Source organism: Chaetodon auriga, chromosome 7, assembly GCF_051107435.1.
Source record: "Chaetodon auriga isolate fChaAug3 chromosome 7, fChaAug3.hap1, whole genome shotgun sequence".
Lineage (NCBI taxonomy): Eukaryota > Metazoa > Chordata > Actinopteri > Chaetodontiformes > Chaetodontidae > Chaetodon > Chaetodon auriga.
The window spans coordinates 23,269,239-23,293,242 of record NC_135080.1 but is presented as its reverse complement, the minus strand read 5'-3'; the positions used below and the strand labels follow the sequence as shown (position 1 = coordinate 23,293,242).

The window sequence follows — 24,004 nt, the reverse complement described above, 5'->3', positions numbered from 1 at the left end:
TTCTGCATAAATCCAGCTTCTTAATTTAATGCCTGACATAAATGCAGGGATGTCGGTCTGTTAGTCGGTCGCTCCACCACTTTGTTCAAGACTGACATGTCTCAACAGCTACCGCATGGACTATTGTATTTTATATATAGACATTCCTGATCCCAGCCATCATTAGGTCATTTACCGTACATTTATTATATTCATTTGTCCAGCTGTAGACGAGTCTTGTTTTAGCAATGTTCATATTTCCTTACAATAATTAGATGTACCAGTGTCTCTGTCTGTAGAGACAGCTCTGTGTCCTGTATTGACATATTAAATCAGTCATCAAACAGTCACAGACATCTTAAGTTTCAGATATAAAAATTCCAGATATTAGGATTTATTTAGTCTTGACCCAGATACTGCTGGGTATGTTAAGTTCACAGCCGGTCTGGCAGCCGCTGGGGCTCGAGCCTAAAGCACAGGGTTTTTTTTGCTCTGTGACAGAGATCTGATCTCAGCATGGCTGCCTAAACTGGGCAGATCAGATGTGGTTCCGCCCTGTTTCCAGAACCATGACAAGATTAGATTTGTACCCCAAACAAGTCAGATTGTATTAAATGATTGTTAAAGGGAAATCTTAGACTTTGTGCTAATTTCCTGACATATCTGAATCATCATTCTTCTGTCTGTTTAGGAATGTAACTGATATGGTACATTATATTATGATAAATGCAATGTCTTACTCAGTGTCCATTTCTCTCAGAGAGAGTCTCTGTCTACTCTCTGTCTACCAGGTGACCCAGGTGTCAAGAGATGATCAGAAGAAAAGATGACATGTAAGGTGCAAATGAGTGTGAGAGGGTGAGTACAAGAGTTAGATCTTCTGATGATGGCTGGCTGCAGAGGATCTGAGATTCCTGGGCAATAAAGAAGATAAAGAAATCTTAAATGTTAGTAGGATTTGGATAGCCAATGTTTTACTGACATGAGTCTAAGTGCAGCATGTGTCTTCAGCACCTGAGGCCGCAGTTCACCTTCCGTCAGCCATGGCTGCAATCACTCCCTCACCTTAGAGGAATGGCTCAGTACTGCAGGAAATACAGAATATTCGATCATTTTATTGCTGAGTCAAAGGAAAAGTTTGACACCACTCTGCAGGGTTGCCAACTCTCATGCATTCCCCTTCAAATGGCTGTCACTGTGATAACTTTCTACACTTGTAAAATCCGGTCTTGGAGGAGACCCATTATAAAGTGCTGCGCAGTGTTTTAGTGTCTGATAAGCCTTTGCATTAATCTCTTACTCAAACTGGACTTCCTGAATCATATTTCATCAACTCCCTCCTGGCTCACTTTCTCAAGAGAAGCAAGATCCAATCTTTAAGCTACGTGGTTTTCTCATGCTCCTCATGCTCACGTCATTTTGTTCAGTGTTTTGTATAGAGCCTTTTTCCTTTCATTTTCGCACTTTTTGAAAGCTCATCAAGGAGCACCTTATTTACACTCCAACAAAGGAGACCTGCCTGCTTGGTCCAAGGACTCAAAACCCTGATGATCACACACACTGTAGCCTTTGTTCAAAATCCATCACATCCTGCTCTGATATATCTTCCCCTCCCTCTCCTTACCCACCAAATGGATTACTGAGCTCCCTGGGGCCGATGATGTCATGGAAAAATGAAATACCTACTGCTGTAAGATCAGTAAGACCGGCTCGGCTCTGCAGTTTCTCTGACTGCTGTCCTTTGCTCGGGTAATAACTTGATAATGATGATGTCATCATGTCACGGAGATTATTGCGGCAAGTTTTATGATGTGCGTACCACAGTGAATGTCCAGGAGTATAAATGGTGTTGAAAGAGGTCAATGTAGCAGTTCATTATCTACTCGTAACCATAAAACACTACATGGAATCCAGTGAGATTAATGGCTCTCTCCACGCTGCTCCTCCCGCCCATCTTTAACTCTCGCTCATAGAACAAAATCACATCACACCAGATTAGTATTTTTTGCAAAGAACAATAACAATATTTTATTAATTTGAAATAATATCAGATGCAGCAAACAAAGATTCATTTCTCAAATCCAAGGTGGCAATAATCAAATAATTACATTCAGCCAAAAGAGGAAGAAAAGTATCATAAACGAAAAAAAGAAGAAAAAGAAAACAGGATGGAGACTTCAGAGAGAGGAGAGGGTTGAGTGTGTGTGTGTGTTGGACTGATGCTGATGGTGATATGCAACCCACTGAGGATGTGGATGGGACAGTACATTCATTTTGGGTCATCTGTTTTCCTTATACCCTGTTAGTTCATGGTGTCTTTGCCTCTGCTGGGTGAGTTGTATGGCTTTGCTGTCTGAACTCTCACAAGCCTCTTTTCATGGTGTGTGTGTGTGTGTGTGTGTGTGTGTGTGTGTGTGTGTGTGTGTGTGTGTGAGAGAGAGAGTGTGTGTCTGCCCGGTGTCACTGTGTGCACCCCCTCTGAGGATTGTGGGACGTTTTAATTAAGACAGTGGAGGCTAATGTGGGTTAAACACAGACCATGTCTCTCTGTGTGAAGATTACACAGTCTATATTCAGTTCCTACAGCGGTTTTCACACTCTCAGTCTCAGTTGTGTTCGCAGGTTTTATTCGAAAATTCACCACTGGGGGCTGGTGGTGTGCTGCGAGTGTTCCCCGGGCCCTTCAGCTTTGTTCTAAAATGGTAAGTAGGCTATAGGGTGACGAGGGCGCCACCACCAACTGAATATTCATGGGCCCTCCTGCCTTGACACTGTCGGACAGATGTTTTGATGTCTTTTTATAGCGCTGGGTTCTCCCAACACACACGCACACACTCACAGAGAGACAATCTGTGCTTCTCTCTGATAAGTATCCAATGTCAGTGCTTGCCTGGAGCAACAAACTAAAGCACACTGCCCAGAGACACACACTCACACAAAAAGAAACATGTTTCACTCTGAAGACATCTGTCTGACTCAAGGACAGCAGGGTTTTCTTCTGTTATTAGGCTACGAAATATTAATCACTTCCGAACAGAGAGGCGAGCGAGAAACACTCCCCTTCATCATCCATTGCTCTCCACGAGAGTTTTCTGGGACAGCTAACCTCAAAAGATGTCACTTAGAAAAAGCTTGTGGCGGTGAGGAAGGGGTAGAGGGAAAGACGGAGAGGGCGTGCATGGAGTGAAGGGGAAAAAGACAGACAGGAGAGATATGCATCTTCTGTTCATCAGGCGGTTTCATAATCGCAGGCTAATTGCCTGTCGGCAAAGGTAGCACTCAGACGTCCTTTTGGTTATATAATGAACCTTCTGTGGGGATGGATGGATGGAGGGAGGAAAAGAAAGAGAGGAGGCAAAGAGGAAAGGACAGAGGCATAGAGGGGTGGGAGGAGACGAGGGGAGTGTGAGGGGACAGGAAATGACAGGACAGAGACAGGAGGATGGAGAGGGGGGACATTCATCAGGCTGTCTGTGTGTGTCAGCGGAAATTCTTCCATTTCTATTCTTATGAGGACAAAATGACGTCACAAGGACAGAAAGATGTGGAAATCCACCAAAGTGCCACTTCTACAAAGGGATTAGGATTTTGGGTTCAGGGTTAGGATGAAGGATGGTGTTAAGGTAAAGGTTCAGACTGGGTGAATGAACGCAGTCATGGTCCTCAGAGGTATAACAACAAAAACACACTGTGAGGGAGAGAGAGAACGAGACAGCTGGGTGAATGAAAACCACATTACACCAAGGTGCCCGTCTTCTCTCTCACACACATCATTGCACACACACACTCGCACTATCTCATACACACACACACACACACTGCTGGAGGAGAGGACGGGGACACTCAGAGAGACAGACAGCAAATGCACTGTGGTGGACAGACTGATAAATAGGAGGGGATGGCGGCGGTTGAACACTGGCGCATTCTCGTCACCGCACCAGGACAAAAGCACAAGCTTGCCTCTTTTAATGTCAACCGAAAGGACGGCCGGTCCGTTGTGAGCTTCATCTACGGCGGGAGGATACACACAGGAGATGCAACAGGATATTTGGTGCCACCATTGAACTGACTTACTCTGCTCAATTCGGGGAGGACAGAGATGGGGAAGGAAGCCAAGCTGAGCGTCAGCGTGGAGGATGTGATGATGGCGATGGTGCAACTTGGGAGGTCAAAGGTGACGAATGAAAGGCACAGCTTCAATGGTTCCCCCTGAGTTGTCGCTGTCTGTTCCAACTCTCCTGACTGAGACTCCACATTTTCATGTAGCCAGCTGATTTAACAATGTCGCCCTTTCTGTAGTTTCAAAATGAGTTCTAGATGTTTCGTACTGCATGCTTTGTTTTTAATCTCCAGCACCAGTAAAAGTTCAACCTCCAACAAGAGCTCAGCTACACCAGACACTGCTTTAAAGGGAATCGCTGCGTTGGAGGGGTTTTGGAATGGATATACAGTGCAAGCTTAAGAAGCCTGCTGACATCTTACAATACACACACACACACACACGCACACGCACACACACATTTGCACAAAACATCAAACACGCAGACTCACACCTTGAGGCTTATCTAAACAGTCAAGCAACATTAAAGAAGGATGTGGGGACTGAATCTGTGCTTTAATTATTTGTAGAAAATAACTACGCACGTCAGGCTTTCTCTCTCTCACACACACACACACAAACACACACAAATATACACCCACACAAGTACACACACAGACGATGAGAGACGAGTGGTGTTATGTGTGCGGGCGGGATGCATTGATGCTCTGGTCCAATGGGATTTCCTGAGTTGTATGAATGACAGTCCATCTGGGAGAACCTCAACAGGGCTCCTCACATCACCATGGAGATGGGAGTTTCCGCATGTGTCATAATAACATGCCATTTCGCAAAACATCATAGAAAAGAAGGGAAAGTATAGAATAAAAGGCAAAGCTTTTCAGGAGTCAGTATGAGAGAAAGAAAGAAGAGCATTTTGAAATCTTGGAAAAAAGGAAAAAACAAGAGCTCTTCATGAGGATCATGACATATGCAATAACAAACCGTATCACAGTATCCTCTTTTGAAATAAAAAATAAAAACTTTTTTGTTCACATTGTATTGTTATTTTTTTTTCCCATTAAACTATATCACACAGTGATAACGAAGAAAAGGAGAAATCTACAGCCACGTTAGCTTCGTGCAAAAAACCACATACACTGGCACGCCGCATAGGCAAAGAGATCAAAGCAAGACAACGCATACAAAAATATAGAAAATCTCCAATGCAACTCATCTCTTCACAGAAAAAAAACTTTTCTGTCTTCTCCGCCTGCACCACTTCCTGCCGAACGCCTCTCGCCAAAGGGTCACTTCAGGAACATTCTGTCAGTGTTTGTAGTCGTCGCTGCTGCTGCTGCTGCTGCTGCTGCTGCTGCTGCTGTGTATTTTTTTAAGACAGCCAAAGTTCTTGTGTCTTCCATGCAGGAATCCACAGAACCCCAAAAATATCCAGTAGCTATAGTAGATCATTATGGCAGATGTCCGTCATAATGATGTTTGGAATAATGTGAGCAACAACATGTTTGAGTGATAGAAAACTAGTACAATAAAAGCATATCATTTCTGTCATATAATTTGTGACAAATCTTTTTTTAAACTTTGTTATTTTAAAATACATACTATGTCCTGTCACTTTGAAGACATTCCAGCATTTGCTCATAATTGGTAGTGACAGGGTTAAATAGTTTGGCATACTCAGCAAGCCATGCCCAAAAGGATGCTATTTTGTCTCTTGCAAAGGAGGGGGCAGGGAGGGGGGGGGGTAAGGGCAGGTCCCGGGATGCAGTGTCAACCCTCCCTCCAGTGGGAGATGCTGGGGAGGTGGGCTGGGGTGGGGGGGTTATACAGAACAGCTGAGATTACAAACCGTGCTCAAGACTGGGTCAGCCCATCGATTTCAGCACTTGCAAAACACATGCAAAGATAAGTCAGAGTTTTAGACTCAGTCATTCTGTCTGCCTGTCGGTGGCGTCCGATTTTAGAGTCGCCTCGCAGGTGGGGACGGATCTGAAAACTGTGAGCGTCATACCCACCAGTAAGTGACTGGACTGCTGCAGCACATCCAGCACGCCTGTTCTCACACTGATAAAAAAGATTGTTTGGACGCCTTAAAAGAAAATAGACCCGATACATCAAATGGGGACAAAAGCAGTTACGAGGTGGAAAGGGGGATATGAAATGCTGCAAGTAAGGCAAAGACGGATGCTTCAGTCAAAAAAACAACATGCTCGGAGGTTCACACATTTCAGACGCCGTGGAGGAGGAGAGGGGAACTTGTTGCAAAAAGAAATCTCTCCTTAGAGCATGGAGGATTAAACACTGAGGTGAGAGGAGAGAGGAGAGGAGTCATTGGTTGTTTGGCTCTCCTGCCCTCTCCTCCTCATCTTCATCCTCCTCATCGAGGGACACAACCCCAGAGGAAGCCACGTCAGAGACCCTCCTGCGTGGGTCGTACTCAGGTGGGTACTCCGCTCCGTTGCCCTCCGCCTCCACCTGGCACACGGTGCTCCCATAGTCCTTGCAGGGGCTGTCATCATCCTCGCCGGGTGACAGGTACGTCTCAGAGTAAGACATGGAGTAGCAAGGAGAGTCCTGACCCCTGCAGGGCCTGATGCCCCGCCCTCCCCCACCCAGGCTGTGGAAGCCGCAGTCCCCCCCGCCGGGCCCGCTCTGCCCCACCCTCTGAAGTCGGGCCAACAGCAGCTCCTCCCCTCCCTGCAGCGCTGACAGGATCTTGGCGGCGAGCTCGGCGGCGTTGCTGTGGGAGTGGGTGCCGCGGTGGCCGCCCAGGTCACGCAGCAGTGGGTGCTGCTCATCCAGACTGCAGAGGCTGGAGCACAGGGTGTCCGGGGAGCCCGCAGTGGGGGAGGGCTCTCCGCTGCCACCTCCCTCTCCGCCTCCTCCTCCACCCTCGCAACAGGGCCCTCGCAGGCCCAGGTGCTGGCAAAGCTGGCTGTGGATCAGGTCCTTCAAGTAGGGAGGATATGATGGCACATCTAGAGGGAGTGATACAGACTGTTAACATGAAGGGAAAAAAAACATCGAAAGAGAAGGACTATGATCTGAAACTGTAATATTTCCTGTAGCGAGTGGTTGGAGCATCAAGTATTAGCAGGAAGTACACCAACTGAAAACACTGCATGGAGAGTAGTGACTACCAAAGTCCACTGATTAATGTGTTTAAGGAAAATATGAGTGAATGAGAATCAAAATGATGGAATGAAAAAGACCATGGCATTACAAGGGTGTGAAAAATACCAGCAGTAGAAAATGATAGAAAAAGGAGAGCAATTAATAAAGAAAACAACATGAAATATATACGATATGACATCGCAAAGTTGGATTAATAAAATAAGATGCACGTAACAAATTGAACAATTAGTAGTTGTAAAAGTTCTAAGAAAGCAGCTGCAAAATCAAAATGTGACATGATGGAGAACTGAATTACATCTTTGATTTCAGAGAGATTACTGTCACACACAGGCTGGTGTATGTGAAGCTCCATTCGCTAAATGGCCTTTGTCAGGCGGTAAGAAGCCATAGATGAATATAAGAAGCTGGAGAAGCAGCACTGAGCTGAATGTTATTTGCTGCAGTACAGGTTATTGGTGCTTCAGTGTAATCAAGATGAAAGCTCTATACGCACACACACACACAGACACACACATACACAACAGTGGCAAATACACTCTGTGTATTTATAACCCGCTCACACACCATCCTCACACAGACACCGTCTCTGCAGCAAAGGAAATGATATTAAACTTGCAGAAGGGATATCAAATTGCGCCGAGGAACAAAAAAAAAAAATGTTGGGAGGGGATGAAAACTAGGGCACTGGGACAATGAAAGAGAGAGGGAGAGATGGATGAGGAAGAGGGTGTGTGATGAGGTATTAGGAAGGAAGGGGACAATATGAGGGAAATAAATGTGATTTAGCTTTACCACGGCTATCGCAGTGTGGAGGTACACTGTGTGTGTGTGTGTGTGTGTGTGTGTGTATGTGTGTGTGTGTGTGTGTGTATGTGTGTGTGTGTGTGTGTGTACCTGTGCTCTGTGTGGTGGGCTCATTGGCAGGCAGAAAGTCCTCGTCATATGAGTCATCGTTGGACTCGTCGCCATCCACAGAGGACCAGGCCCTCAGCTTAGCCTCCGCTATAGCGAACTGCTCTGCCACACCTGCACACACACAAATGCACACATAAGCTACATATGGACACGTGAAAATACATGGTTGGCATGGTAACAAGGAGGCAGCGGGCCATTGCGTCTCCATGTCATGTAACTGTTCTTGATTGGCAGGTCTGTGTGAGGGGAAAAGTGCACACTGTAGTATGAGGCTGGACAGAGACAGCATTCCCATTATAGTCAATGTTCTTCTTTTGGCTGGTGGGCTTCAGACGGCTGTCACTGAGGGTTTGATAGTGTTGTTATGCAAGTTGCATTCCTGTGAGTGCAGAGGAGACAGTAATTTGAAAAAGCACAAAAGACGATGGTATGAAAGCACAGGCAAAGTCTGTATGTCACTGGAAATGCCAGGAGAACAATAGTTTAGAGAAGAGCATTGACATTTTCATTGAAATAACAACATGACGTCAGGTCATGTTTTCGTAATATATATGTCAGCATTCAAGTCATGGCCAGCACGGACAAATGGAGCGGAATACTATAACCTGGGTCCAATTACCTGTAGTGTAATGGATTATATGGTAAATTCAGCATAATGTACATTTCCAGAGCAATAATTCCATCAATACAGCAGGCTAACGTCATACTAGCCACTCTGCTGCTATCAGGTTGTCTTTTTAACAGAAATGCAGTGACCCTGATTCCATCCAGTCGGGTTGCTAAAAACAGAATGCAATCATTTGCAGATTAACTGTGTTTAACCGCAGCTGTTTTTTAAGTGTGCCTGAGCCCATGTATTAATATCCTTTATACAACCGTGCATTTCACAAAGTGGTGAACCTCGCTCCATCCTTTCTTGTGAACGACAAAAAAAAAATCTGCTGGAAGTGCTCAATTTCATTCACAGCAGTTTATCAATCAAAAAGAGGGCAATGAGCAGACATCGTCATCCTTTGTGTGTAGACTCTCTAACATATTCCTGATCTCTACCAGTTGAGGTAAACAAGGGCCGTGGCCAGTATTTGAGAATTTATTTTTCGTGCGTGGTCGGTCATTCCTGTTTTGTCCACTCCGATTGCGTCCCTGAGGGGGACAGGACATCAAATCCACCTATCAGCATTATGCAGTCTAATCTAACACATCTAGTAAATTCAGCCTAAAAAACAACACCTTAAAACTTAAAACAACACCTTTCTGACAGAGTCAACAAAAATGTAATGAGGGCATATATCTGTTTACACAGTCACACTGAGGACTTGCCTTCCTTACGGGGACAAATGCAAGTCCCCACAATGTAAATCATTCAATTTTAGGGTAAGTCTCCAGGAAATGAATGCAAGTCTATGGAAACATGGCTGTGTGTGTGTGTGTGTGTGTGTGTGTGTGTGTGTGTGTGTTTGTTTGTGTGTGTGTGTGTGTGCGCGCGTCTGGCTGAGGTGACTCAGCATTCGCCAGAACCAGTAAGTCATAAGGTCCAAGTGACCAATCACCTCCAATCATCATCAGGGGCTGGCCAATCAGACGTCCTCTCTCTTTTTCTAATCATCTCTCCGCTCAGCCTCGTGCTCTTCCTCTCAATCCATCTGTTTTGTATTCCCCCCTGTTCACCCACTCTCTCCCTCATGTCACGCCTTTCTTCCAATCGTCTCTCTCAATAAAACGCCCTATCGACTCACCTGACTCTCCTCGTTCCTACCATTCCCCTTTCTTTCACCGTACAGCCTTTCAGCATTTGTCGCTCACTTCTCATTTTGATTCCTATCTCTCTGACTCTCTCTTCTCAGTCTTCTCCTCTTTATATCTCTCTTGCTGACTCTCTGGTCAATGCTCAGTATTCATGCATTGTCTTCCACAGAGAGAGATCGATGCTCTCATTCATCTTCCTCTGTAGCTGGGCCCTGAACTCTGCGCACAAACACTGGCACATCCTGTAGCTAATGCAGGTGTGCAGGCTGCTCTTTAGTACTTTGAAAGCCTTTTTAAATTCCAGCATACACGCATACACACTGCATACACACATACTTTTTTATGTCATTGACCTACATACCACACAAAAAGAGACACATACAGAAAACCACATCTGTGTTCTTCTCTGTAAAAATTCAGGTAAAAATAGCATCTCTGGGTGATTGCCATCCCAGATCGTCACATTCAAAATGAAATGATAATTGAGTTAAATATGACCAAATTTAATGCAAATTTCTTCATCTTCCCCTTCAACTTAATCACAAAATGTGCTTGTGAACTTTGCAAAAATGTGCTCAAGATTTGAAAATTAAACAAATTGTCTTTTGTCTCTCACACTGGCTACATGTATACTACAACTGAGGTGTAATAACTTTATCTGAAGGAGTCTGTACCCACAGCGATACAGTTTGGATATGCTATAGGAGGCAGTATGTGGGACAGAAGGTTGCAGTTTTACACTTTATTTTCCTCATAAATGTTCAGTTGATTAGAAGACAATCAGTAACTCTTGTGGATGGGGCGGCCACAGATCAGGAGGTCGGTGGTTCGATCCCTGGCCTCAGCAGTCCACATGCTGAAGTATCCTTGGGCAAGATACTGAACCCCAAAACTGCCCCTGATGCTGTGCCATCGGTGTGTGAATTCATATGTACATTTCTTTGGATAAAAGCGTCTGCCAAATGACTAACTGTAATTGTAATAGATACATTTAACAAGATCTTCATTTTTTAATGCTCAAACTTGCATTAATTGTTTTATTGTTGTTTGTTTTTGTTTTCATCATGACTCCATTCAGTTCACCAGCTCGCCACTAACTTATTCCGTCTGTCAGTGTGGTGTCGGGGAGGTGGTACAGTGGGTTTAACAAAGATTGTTCGCTAAAGAAAAAAGAAATGGGGTTGATGACAGCTGTGTGAGTGAACCACAGCAGTAAAGTTGCGGGCTGTAAAAAATAAAGCAACGAGCTGAAGGATATTAAACGCTCTGCAGAGCTGAGGGAAAGTGCAGAGTCTGGTGATGATTCTCTGTGGGTTCATATACAAGTGACTGCTTTCACATCGAGGGATTCACTGTTAGCAAAGAATACTGATTATAGCTGTTTTAAGACAAACCGACGCAGTTTCAAGATCAACACAGACATTACTGCATTGTTAAATTGTGCTGTCACTTGCAGCCAAGGCATTGGCAACATCTAACGCCAATCTCCCGATTTAGATTTTCCAACAGGTTTGTTTGTTGCTGGGATAGAGTGAGCCCATACACACACCCCTGCTACACTACAGTGCACCAGAAACTGGAAGAGCGCCACTGTAATACACACATACACACACTTCACACACATCCACACATGCACCTTTAACATTTTCTCTCACTCACACTCTGTCTCTTTCATTCACACACACAAAAACCAGATCACACACACACACACACACACGCACAGTGACATAAGCCTCTCTCTGTGTTGGCAGCCAGTTTCATGCACAAGAGACACTGCAGGATTAACTTCAAAGAACGTGTGTGTTGGCAGAAGTCAGTCTATCAATAGGACAACCCCACCTGCATTTTCAATTCTCAGGATGGATGCCACTTACACACACACAGTTGTATTCTACAGTAGTAGCTTGTATATACACCAAAACACATCAAAGAGTCACTTCACACATTCACACATGCTCAGTTTTGTGTATAAATGCGCTCGCTGACTTTCATGCAGCGTGTCCTGTCACCCACAGTAACACCATCACTGGGCTACAAGGAGAGAGTTGACACAAATAAAAGGAGTCAGTACAAGCAGCAGCTCCCTGATGGAATGGACACACACTGATGATGTAAGCTGAAGAGACAAGGAGAAGTACAATGTGTAGTAATGTGTCCTCAGCCCACCCCACTGCTGGTCAGCTTACACTAAGAGATATAACAAAACGATATGCAGAGCATCCGAAATTCTGCTTCAGGATATCCCTTGTTTGTGTGACACTGGCTACTGAGCAAGGTTAATAAATCACTGCATTATATGCAATAGTGGCCAGGTTCAAACAGTTTCAGAAAAGAATATCTATAGAGCTGATGAAGCAATTTACTTACAAAATGATTTCTTACTATTTTGGGCGCTTTTGTCTTCAGCCTGTTTGAATCATCATATAATGGATCACAAACATTGGGGCATGGGAAGAGAAGTCATGCAAATAGTAAGATATACAAGAGGAAAGAAAAAAAAAGGAGAACAAAGGAGGTACAGAGGAAAATCGCTCAGTCACGGTGGCACTAGCCAGGAGCAAAACCTTACTGTGCAAATTAACCTTGAGAGTCTGCATTGCAGGGAGCGAGCGAGAGAATGGAGGGAGAGCAGGCAGCAGGGACAGGGTGAAAAAGACGGAGAAAAAAGAGGAGATAAAGAGACAGAGGGCAGAGAGGAACATTAAAAGAAGGGACTGTGTGAATAGGAGGAAGGGGTAATGAATGCAGGTGGCAGGAGTGATTCAAAGGAAAGGAAAAGATGGAGTGAGTAAAAGATGGAGGAGACAGAAGAGCTGTGGGTGAGCGGTGCTCTGAGAGGACCGAACCATGTGAAAGTGTGGAGGAGAAGAGTTAAGGGCATCGAATGTGGCTACAAACAGTGATCACAGGCCTGCGCATTCACACCTGCTATTAACAAGTGTTCCTCTTATTTTGATTCTGCCTGCATTGTGATTGGATCCCTGCTTGCTAAAAACAGGAAAGGTCCATGAAGCGATGCTGCTGTGTGGACTTTGCTGAGGACGTCCTCGTCCAAATCTGTTTGATGAGCATCTTGAGGTGGCAGAAAGTACATGGATTTCAGTGACCTTACAACTTGTTGGGCATCTGTGAAGATTCTCCTCCATCCAGGTCATGGTACTTCTATATATTGGGCTTCTGTTTTAATGAGCTCACACTGCACAGACTGAATACACTCCTTATTGATCACAGTGTGAACCAAACAACCTGCAGATGTGGTTCAATTGCAGTGCCTTCTGTGAGCATTATGATTTGCATTAATATGTATCTTTCCATATACAGGTAACATATCCAAAATGCATGTGAGCAGTAGGTTTAATGTGGTAAAAATGAGAGCTACTGCCAGCAAGCAGCATCTAAATATCTTTCTGATGTTGTTTTAAAACAATTTTCAAAGCTGTGTTAATGTAATGTCTTTGTCCCACATGTACTACATATTGTGAAAGAAAACAAGCATGTTTGAAGCCAAATTCTGCACATCCATGTCTGTTAATGTCTTTTTTAATTAGCTTACTCTTTGCAACATCCTGATTAATTGACTGTAATTAATGACCATGTGACATAAATACTCATCTGCTCCTTTTTACACATGTTTACCTTGTTGCTCTGGTGGTTTATCATTTAATTGGGATCTCTTCTGTGATCTTCCCTCATGCACATTTTCGTACGGCCTCTTGCCCTGTGTGTCACCTCTTCAAAGTGCTCGTTGTCACTTGGCCTGTGGCCTTGAAAAACCTCCTTTCAGCTTGAACTTTGAGTGTCATGAAGCAGGGTGTTTTCTTCCTGTAGTATTCATGTAATAAAGAACTCCCACAAACAAACATCTCAAGTCTTACCTGCAGCAAAGCGTGCTTCCTGTTCTCCCTCAGTGAGGTCGGAGTAAGAGTTGAAGTCTGATTCCAGGGCCGCTGGAGTGTCAATAGGCTTACACCAGCCTTTCCACTCTATCAGATGGGCCACTCTGCCCTGAGCCATGGCTGTAGGCTTCGTCACATGGTCCTTCACTACCTGGGAAATACCTACGAGGGAAAAGACTGGGGTTATGCTACAGCATATCTTTTGTGCTGTGAATTTTTACTTTCATGAGTCTGCAGCTCCCAGACTTTTCTGTGTTTCATGTTGCACTCACCATGCAGGGATGATCGCGCTAATGCAGCAATCTCTTGAATGGTGAGAGCTCTTCTTGATTTTGGTAACATTTCAATGGTGTCATCAACATTCACCTGGAAGGACAAGAAAAAAAGTGTGACTCAGGGGAAAACTAGCACAGTAGCTCGGCTCAGCATGAACGTGAGCCAGCCTCTCAATGCATCCTGCAGTGACTCACAGGAAAGCCCAGTGTTGTCCTTTCACAGCTCCTGTGTTCACAGTACTTCGACTACTTCAGTGTACTTTAAGTTGTTTATTAAATTAAGCTGGTGACTAATGAGCAAACATGGAACTTAGATGACTCTTCTCTCCCTACACCTCAGAGTATTTTGCTGTATCTATGGCTGCAGACAAGCAGGCATAGAGAGAAAAAGAGGTCTATATGTGGTTCTAGATGAGCTGCTGTATATTTGCACATTATCTGCACACAGCTGATACCCCAGTGGACCTCTCCAGTGGTGCCAGATGTGCCTGTTATGAGATTTATGACGCAACTGCAAATATGCAAGTACTTGTGTAGCAAAACATCTTGAAAGGAAACGAACAAAGCTCTGACTCCAGACGGTTAGATGGGTAATTTCCCAGCAGTGAGTTAACAGAACCAGACAGTAGACAAAAGATGGACCCCCTCCTCTCGGTCTGTCCTCCGTCAAATCTGTCTGCTCTGTAAAGTCAAACCACAGAGGGAGTATCAGGTGTTGACAAGTTCTTTTGTCTGCTAACTCTTTTTATAGCCTTACCTGGACTCACGTGGGAAACGTGCACGTCAGCAGCAAAGGCCACATGCAGGGCTGACGCTGTCGTGTTGTTGCTCAGTATGGGTCAACACACCTGGCTGACTGAGCAGCTTGATGACGGCTTTAGGCAGACAAGTTTATCTCAACAGGTGCACATTGTGTCCGGTGCCGTGGTGACTGACCGCAGCTCTGTGGAGCTTGAGTTTCACCTGCTTTCATTCAGAGAAACAACACTGAGCCGCCTGTCCAGAACAGCAGCACCACTTGTGAAAATAAGTATTTGGATTGTTCAGTTGTTTTGAAGTTAAATCGTCCTAATTTTCTTCCCTTCATTAATGAGTCATCACTCAAAACAGACCACATCTGATTTGCAGTGAGTTAGAAAGCATGAAGCACCGCCCTGACCTTGTCCTGTCAATTCCACTTAAAAGCAACAAAACTCCCTCTGAATAACAAACAACAAAATTATCTGTCAGAAGGGCCTGCAGGGGCGAAGGGGGATCCTCAGCTCGCGATGGCATCGGCGGCTGCCGTGAGGCGTAATAATCCTCTTGTGCCGCAGAGCAGCTCACAGATCAGAGGGAGGATAATCTGCAGATAATGTGACAGATACCCTCGAGGAGGGATAGAAAGATATATTGTGTTGGTCTTTAAATTAAAAATCAGAAGTCAGGCAGTTAATGTTGTCCTCCCACAGCTGAATATGTTTTATTTGTTTTCAAATAGTTGCCCAGAGAAATCATTTCAGTCTGCAGTGGGAGGATTTTACACATCTTCAGGGATATCCAACTCAAAAACTCCTATCTCACTCGGACTAATGCTAAATTGATTCCATTACTATTTTTCCCAGTGGTGCATCCTGTGATGATGTGAATGCTGTTTCAGACAAGAATACAATTTGGAAAGTCAACTTGTCTTTTCTGGAGTTTGGAGGCACTAAACTTAAGTATTGCGTTGAAACATATCAGTGTGAGCGTTTAAGAACTAGGTCCAGCTGCACGCTCGAGTGTCACCTTTCCCCACAGCTCCAGTTAACAGCACGGCTGGCTGCAGGCCCTGCTCCCCTCCCCCCTCGACTCCCCCACTGCCCTACTGAACAACAGAGCGAACACAGAGGAAGAAATGAGCAGCACTCAGAACAGACCGGACGCTTCAATTACACAGCTGTGCTGCATCTTCTCCATCACACGCTCCAGCCACATGCAGCATGTACACATGCACGTTTACACAAATAATCCCAAATATGAGCCATCGTCATTACAGAATCTGGATTAAGCATTTCACCCTTGAATTCAAACATAACATCCTGCAGCAGCACATTTGTCTATAGTCAGTCTCAGAAAAACAGCTGTGCAAACACACACATACACACATCATGTCAAAAAGCCATAAATCTCAGTGTTGCGGTGAACACAGGCAGTAGAGGCTGTCATGATGCTGCTCAGGTTCACTTCTGGCTTTTAAATCACTGGTTAACTGTCGTCTCTGTGAGTCAGCGCGGGCGGACGGCTGCGGCCTTGAGACAGCCCAGAGAAAAACACAAGCGATGGTTCGTCACAACACGGATGTTAGGAGCTGAGAGCAGGCAGAGTGCAGGCCTCGCTGGTGTCTCTCTGTCTGTGTCTCCTGTCACACACAAAAGCACACTTCAAAGATTGTTTTGAGTGTGTGTTTTAGGGTTTAAAATACAGTGATTTGGATATTAACATTTCTTTGCTTAGTAACATCAGTAACATTTTTGGATGTGATGAAGTCTGTAAAACAAGTGTTGCTTCAGTCACACAACACCACAAGTTTCCATGGCGAGGCTGCATTTGTACTTACTGCTCTATTTTTTGGCCTCATTGAGGTTATATCACAGCAGGAATTAATTTGCGCCATTATACCGGCTGATTGAGTCAAATACCTTTTTCTCATTTGTTAAACATCAACTGTGAAACACACTGGTGCAGACCCATGATGCCTGTTGCTTGGGTTGCTTTTTGTTCTGCAGCCCACTCCTCTGTCACACGCACAGGCACACATCGAAGTCATTATACAAAATTACATGAGAAGACAAGCCATGAATGGCTTCAGTGGAACAGACTGCTTCCCTGGTGGAAAATAACCTGAACATCCTTCTCCTCCTTCCACATGCCGCCTGTCCTCCTGACTGTGCATACCTCTCTCTTGCTTCCTCTTTCTTCTCTCTCGCTCTATCTCTCAAATTTTCCACAATGGGAACATTTCTATGGCAAGTGGTCACTATGGAACAATTCCTCCTGGTATGCCTACATGCCTGATTCGCTGATGATGTCACACGCTTACGACACCAATCGACAGCCACAACAGCCAAATGACTCTTGCACGTGCCACCCTGCTTTCATTCAGTGTAGACGCTGCTGCTCAGAGGTGACATAGGCGTCAGAGATGAGGCATTTGCATCATCATAGCCAAAATCTAATCTCCCTGGTCGCATCTAATATGAAGCCGAAAAATGCCAGAAAAACCAACTTTTTACCAAAAATCTATTTTGTTAGTTATCAATTGTTGCTTCAAGTTCAACAGAAATCTTAATTATTTCCTGATACAGAATCTGGCCATATACAGCTTTTTTTTTTTTTTTAAGTGTAAAGCATTAGAGAGTGCTTCCTCTGTAAAAGTGTTGTGATAAGATCAGCAAACCAGCCAACCTGTCTCGCACACTGACCAGTATTCAATAACAGGCCTGCCCAGAAAGAGCGAGAGGCTGCATTTCATAATGGATCACTAAGGCGCTGCTAATCGTCGCCTTGCTGGCTCACTGTGACACATCACATTCACACCCAGATGGTGCGCACTGATGGATAAAAGAGGCAAGGTGGATTCATCATCCTCATTACCATCATCATCATCATCATCATCATCTCCGAGCCAAATATAAGCATCGCACTAACTTCACTTGCCTAAAGGTCTTACATGTTGCCAGTCTTGGTTTGTCTTATGAAACCTCACAATTAAGTGAAAGTGGGAAAGTATTTTCTCCAGGTTTTTGAACTCAAATAAACATTATAGGGAGACACTTCAAATGAAGCATCTCACACTGGCAGTGATTCAGCCATGCATACATGGTCCAACAGTACGATCAGTGCAGCTCTTGGGTAGTAATCCCTTAAGCAGAGAGTTTGTTATGTTTTGTCTAAAGAGGAGAAGCATCACTCTCTGTTCACTGAGATTCCATTTCAAACCCCAAATTAAAAACGAATGGCTAATTACACTGAATGACTTGCAAATAATTGACTGGTTAATATAAATGAAAACTAAAATGGAGAAAGAACTCAGGGTTGAACCACACATTAAAGATTTGGATGATGTGATTTATAAGGTAATTATTAAACCAGGAAGGGTTGAGAAAAGAATTTTCTGCTTCATGTGGCAAATTACTGAGACTGCCATATTTGATTAGGCTTATCTGGTTGGTGCCTAGCTAGATTATAACACACTAGGTTGCGCGTAGCTTGGCTCACATCATGTGAATTGATTTACACAGAACATCCAACACTTGTGCATCAATAAACACCAATGTCTGTAGAATACTGGGTTCTTGGAAGTGACGGGCGCTCGGAGAAGCTTTTGCCCAGGCATTTACATTGCTAAATGTAATGCATCATTTGCTTAATTTGAATCGCCATTATCCATTATTTAGAAATATCAACTAGCCTGATGAAAGTGGGCTATAAGGAAATCTCTCGAGATGGAGAGTCCGTGGCGCTCCATTAGCGCCGCTACGTTACAAAACCAAACCAAGCAGTAATAATTAAGAAAAAAAAAAAAAAAAAAAAGGTTGTTAAGGGCACCTCGCTGAAGTCCAGTGCGCCCAAAGGTGCAGTCAGAATCAGTCTGCGCGCCAAGCAGGTCCGCGTGTTGCCCAAAAGCGCGAGGTCAGACAGGGAGCCTGCCGCGCTCCAGTCCACGCGCAACGAACCTTCAACTGCCACTGTCAGGAGGAAGAAAGCCACGTGAGGATTATGGCAGATGAACAGTGTAAAACTCATAGTAGCTCCGCACCATATTCTCGCTCCAAAAGAAAGAAATAAGGCAATGAACTACATGAATATAACAGTATTCAGACGGCAACGCCTGCTTTTTTCTGGGCAATAGTTATCCTTCCTAATATTTAATATTACTGGAGCAAGAATGATGAGCTATGAGTTTTATGGATCAGGCTAATCCTTACGTGTTGCTTTATGGTCAAAGTTGCAGACACCATGCCAACCCATGCCTCCACGGGGTCCCCAGGCCATCCACTGAGGGGCCATATTAGGGAATGTGATGTTGCCGTATCTCACTGCAGTTTCCCCCAAAGAAAACCACATTCAAACACCAACAGAAAATCTAAGAATAGGTAACCCCTCCCAAAACGGAAAGGGAAGCGTGCCAGCCAATTCCTGCTTTGTTAAAAAAAAAAAAATACATTGGAAGGCAACTGTGAAGCAAAAAGACACAAAAAAGGGGTCAGATTTGAAAAATCAAGTGTTAAATAAGAATCAAGATTGCAAAAATATTTACATGGGTTGTTTGAAGAGGTCACTTTAGATTGCTCTTGTGCTATAGAACTTAAAAGGCATCTTTAGGCTTGTACCACGCACTTTAAGAGAGTGTTTAGAATCTACAGTAGAGCAGATCTGGAGCACCCTTCTTTTTATTATGTATGGCACAAGTCTAAGTGTTGCGCTCAGCGTTCACAGAACCCTTTATAGCAGCGTACTCTGTAGAGACTACTTGTAGTGAGATAACACGCGGGGGGAGGGCTACTTCCATGCACTTTAAAGCCATGCCATGTCATGCAGGTAAGGCCCTGGCAGCAGCCCAAGCCTGTTTGATATTTTATGAAGGTGGTTCTGCTTTGTCGGAGGGAGAGAAGAGGTAAAAGGCACAGAATAAGAACATGCCTGTGATGGTATTACGTATTTTTTTGAACCTCCCTATTGTTTAATGCACATTCTTCGACGTGGAGGGGCCACGTCATCATCGCAGTAAAGCAGAGGCACGCTGCGCGACCAACAGCGCGACATGGAGCGCAAATGTCACCAACCAACCTCCTGCTGCAAGAGTCGCATAGCGGCCTGCAGATAGAGGACTATTCGGTTGACTACATGAGTTTAACCTTTCTAACAGCTGCCCTCGTCATGACCCGACAGACTCGTGGACCATGATGGACCAAAGGTGCTGAGAAACCTGCTCCTGTGGATGCTGTGGATGGGGCGTCGCACAGTCACAGTGCAGCAAAACATTTCAGCACCTGGACAGCTCCCATCCATCCGCCACGCACTGAAGCTCCCCGAGCCCTACACACACACACACACACACACACACACACACACACACACACGTGCACGTCCTGTGCGTGCTTGCCACTGTTCAAATCAGATTTGCAAAACGAGATTAAGAGGTGGGTCTCTAAATGTCAGTACCGGGCTCCTCTTTCCAGGCCTCCTCTGCGGGGAGGCGTTTCTAGTTACTGTCTGTGAAAAGAGCTCGATTAGCACCCATCTCAGATATTGAGTCCAATATCAAGACCAATCACTCACCCCCGGGTCAAAGACCTGCCGTTTAGCGCGTCGAGCTCAAGTTGCCCACCAGCAGAATTCAATATGTGCCGTTTAATTGGGTGTGATGAGATCAGATGCCCGGGGTGTATTGTATCGTTGAATCTAGGCCACCTTGGTCAATGAAAGTATTGTTGAGAGGAGTGAAAGATGCGCACGTGTTTTGTACCAGACGGATGTCCAGAGTGTGGCGGTCATTTGAGCCCGGTACATGTCGGCTCTGCAGTCCGGCTGTTTGTCTGAACCCAGAGGGATGTTGTGATGGCACGTCAGCAGGTAATTGTGAGAAAACGCTCACGTTTCGCACGGATCTGCGCAGCCTCCCCCTGTCAGGCGGCGGGTTTGCTGGCCTTTTACTGCGCCACACAGCAGCCTAATAGATTTTACATCGCGCACGCTTCAACGGAAACGTTAATGCAATCACGTCCGCACTGCACGAGTCCGGGAAGTCACTGTAAGCATAGTTTAGCAGCAATGACCCCTGAGCGAGACCAAGGATGACATGGCTGTCGGCTGCAGATCAAAATGAGACGGAAATCAACACATTTACTGCGCTAAACTGATGGGACTGAGCCGCGTTCTGAAACATGAGACACATACCACCGAACTGGGATTGATCAAACTGAGAGGTTGGCCTTTTCGCTTTGAGGACCGACTCAAACTTGTAGCGGCTCTCTTGTGAGGCCCCGCGGTCATCCTCCATCTGTGGCTAATTTGTTCATTTGTGCGACGTCTTTTAATCTCCTTTCCCTCACTGTGATCCCTCTAAAACGGAACCGCAGCGCAAACGTGTGTCCTCTACCCTCAAAGCAAATGAGAATTGCAGTCTTCATGTTATTTTTTTTATTGTATTTATTTATTTATTTATTTATTTTACTTGGGTCTCTCTCAGTCACTCACATACACACACACACTCCTTCTCTCTCTCTGTAGTTCCCGTTGTCGTGGAAACTGCAGATAGGGAGACCTCGGCCGTGCATCTCTCTCTCTCTCTCTCTCTCTCTCTCTCTCTCTCTCTCTCTCTCTCTCAGACTTATGAGCGAATCAACACAATTAGGTCAAGACCAGCGGCAGTGTGATGTCACACACATACAGGCTAAATCAGAGTCAAACAGGTGGCTGCTGTTGACCTCTGTATATTACACTCCTGATAAAGGTGCAGAGACGGGCGCTTTATGTGGGATTTATGGGACTAGGGCATGTCCTCATGCACTCCGCGACAAGGAGACGGGGACAAGGCGCCATAATCATCAAGTGACTGTAGCGACAGATTACATAACCAATTAGAGGCGGAGAGAGGCTCTGTAAGCATGGATATGAGGGATAAATCACAGTTTGAAAGGCAGCATGTTACATCAACGACCGCGTCTGTTTGAGATGGAGATGGATGAAGGGATGTGGGGCAGGTTTGATTTAGGGAGGCTACAGAGGAGACCCAGTCAAATAAATGACAGGATGAGGGGATATCTGGGGGAGACACGCGTCAGAGGTCGGGGTAGCACATTGAGGACGGGGCCCTGGGCGACGTTGAGCCGCCAGCGGAGCGGCTGGGAGACGCGTACAGCGAAGGTGTAAACAACCATGAGAGCACATAGATGCGGTGTCAACAGGGAGCTTGTTTCTTGGCAACAAGCAATGATCTCTTGCTGCATGTGTGCGCCTACAAGCACCGGTGGAGTCCGCTTAAATCTGGACATCTGCTCCTGCGAACTAATCCACGTATTTTACTTTTGTACCAAGACGAGATTCATCTCAGAATTCTCGGAAATAACGAGCCACGAGCCTGAGGATGTTGTTTGGTCGCGCGCGAAAGTATTCGAGCAAAAAGGTGTCCTACCTTGCAACCAAACTGGGTCAGCGCGGTCAGAACCATCGTGCTTGGATGAGCCTTCTCGTCACAAATATTAAAGCCGTTTAACAGCGCGTCCCTCAATGGTGTCAAGAGCACCTCTGCCTTCTCTGCCTCTGACTGGCGTGCTCGCCAAAAAAGCTTCTTGCAACTCTCGTAGCATCGCGATGTTTAGGCTGCAGATACCAGTCCCTCAAGCTCTTCCCCACCACCCCAACTAAAATGCACCCCAGCGCGCGCGCCAGCACGCACGCACATACACACACACATACTATTTAACCTCAAACAGACTGAAATTGCGCAAATTCCAGTTACATTAAGCGCGTGTTACATTTAAGGCTCCTTATTCATATGCATATGACTCAGCAGCGCGATCATATGTCTCACATCTCCGGCACAGCATGCTGTGCACTACAAGCACCCAAATTCACTCATAGCCTCTGCGCCCGCGAAGGCTGCAGCAAAACAAATGCGAAAAATTCAGGCTCCCTCCGGCGTGCGTTTATGAGAGCAGATAAAACAACTCTTACCAACTGGCGCTTTGGAGCTGATACAGCCCATTTTCGCTGCTGCATGTAGAGCCTCTTAGACGAGCAATTCTATCAATTTTCTTTCCCTAATTTCCTTGTGTAAGAGACGCCGAGCGTACCTCACTGATCGAAAGCCTGTGTCACTCTCCTCATCTACGGAGGCTCCGCTGGTTCCGTTACGCGCTGCTGTGCTCAGACCGCCGGAGTGACGCCGAGGGCGGGGGGAAGTCCAGGCATCACTTCTGCTCCGTGTTTTCTGTCTCTTCTTGCTTTTTGATTTGCTTCAAATCCATACATATATAATGTATGTGAGACTTTCTTATTTTTATTCTTAGTAGCTTGAGCCTTGAGAGTCTTGGATGAGTCTCAGCTCTACGTCACCGGTTGAAGGGTCGTGTCCTGCGGTTCAGCACCACAGCGGACGGACAGCGCTCTGTGAAGCGGCGGTGGCAGCATGGGTTTCTCTCCGGGCCTGGTAGCTGCAGAGGCTGGGGTTTCCCCTCTCGGTCACTGCCGGTCAAGTCCACGCCGCACACCGGCACGGATCCGCGGTCCCTGTGCGCTCTGCGTGCGCCCGGTCAGGCTGTGGATCCTTGCGGGTTGACACTGATACAAAAATCCCACGCTTAACTGCTTATATACAGCCCCAACGAGTTTCCGCCTTCTTGTACCGTTTCTCCGTGCTAGGTAGAAGCGGAATGAGACGTGATTGGCTGGTGTCACCTTACATGCCACATAGAGAGAAGGGAGGAGTTAACGGTGCACACATAACAGGAGCAAGTTGTCAACCAAGGATTGCGTTTCTCCTCATCTGTGTATCAGCTGACATAATGACAAATGAGGAACATGCTGCATATTTCAACAGGTCCGAAAAGGAAGAATGCAGAGTTGATGAAAGCCTCGAGCAGGTTATGATGCTGAGACAAAATAATAACAGAGCAACAACATCCACTTGTGCAGAAGGTGAGATATTAATTCATTTTTTCCCCGTCGAGAACAATCTTACACTCCGAGGGAGAAAAGGTCGTGTTGGACGGATAGATGCCTGCAGGCTTTATACAGCTTGTGCAGTGATGCAATAGGACCATCCAATTATGGCAGCAAGAGCACATGTGAAGAAAGTGATATTTTTCACACGCAGCCTGACACGTTTCAGTATATCACTCGTGGCCCCAACCCCCGACACTCTCACACACATACACATACACACCGTGTAGTGAGTGGCCTAGCTGCAGGCTCTTTACGACCTCCAAGTCAATGCACCCAAATATAGGCACCATTTCTTAAAATAAGCTTTG

General features: G+C 45.5%; 1 protein-coding gene across 6 annotated transcripts; it reads right to left on the bottom strand.

Moving 5' to 3' along the window:
• Positions 1-1,978: 1,978 nt before the first annotated feature.
• fam131ab (family with sequence similarity 131 member Ab) lies at positions 1,979-23,402 on the bottom strand. Of its 6 annotated transcripts, none has more exons than XM_076735895.1 (6): positions 22,707-22,797; positions 18,576-18,715; positions 14,004-14,097; positions 13,711-13,893; positions 8,069-8,200; positions 1,979-7,017 (listed from the first exon to the last, which is right to left on the bottom strand). In XM_076735895.1, the coding sequence occupies exons 1-6, from the start codon at positions 22,735-22,737 to the stop codon at positions 6,368-6,370; spliced, it is 1,230 nt and encodes a 409-aa protein (XP_076592010.1). In that variant the 5' UTR covers positions 22,738-22,797; the 3' UTR covers positions 1,979-6,367. The 6 variants fall into 6 exon arrangements, with proteins under 6 accessions (XP_076592010.1, XP_076592014.1, XP_076592011.1 ...); XM_076735899.1 differs by lacking the exon at positions 22,707-22,797 and adding an exon at positions 22,165-22,691; XM_076735896.1 differs by lacking the exon at positions 18,576-18,715 and having other exon boundaries at positions 22,707-23,402.
• Between the last annotated feature and the right edge of the window lie 602 nt (positions 23,403-24,004).

What these genes read in the sequence shown, in the direction of transcription:
- fam131ab (XM_076735894.1), bottom strand. Translation starts at nt 18,773, where the DNA reads ATGAGTTTTACACTGTTCATCTGCCATAATCCTCACGTGGCTTTCTTC. An exon ending in GCGCACTGGACTTCAGCGAG is followed by an intron (nt 14,098 to 18,575) that starts GTGCCCTTAACA and finishes TTGTCCTTCCAG; the next exon opens with GTGAATGTTGATGACACCAT. An exon ending in GCCCACCACACAGAGCACAG is followed by an intron (nt 7,018 to 8,068) that starts GTACACACACAC and finishes CACTCCCTCTAG; the next exon opens with ATGTGCCATCATATCCTCCC.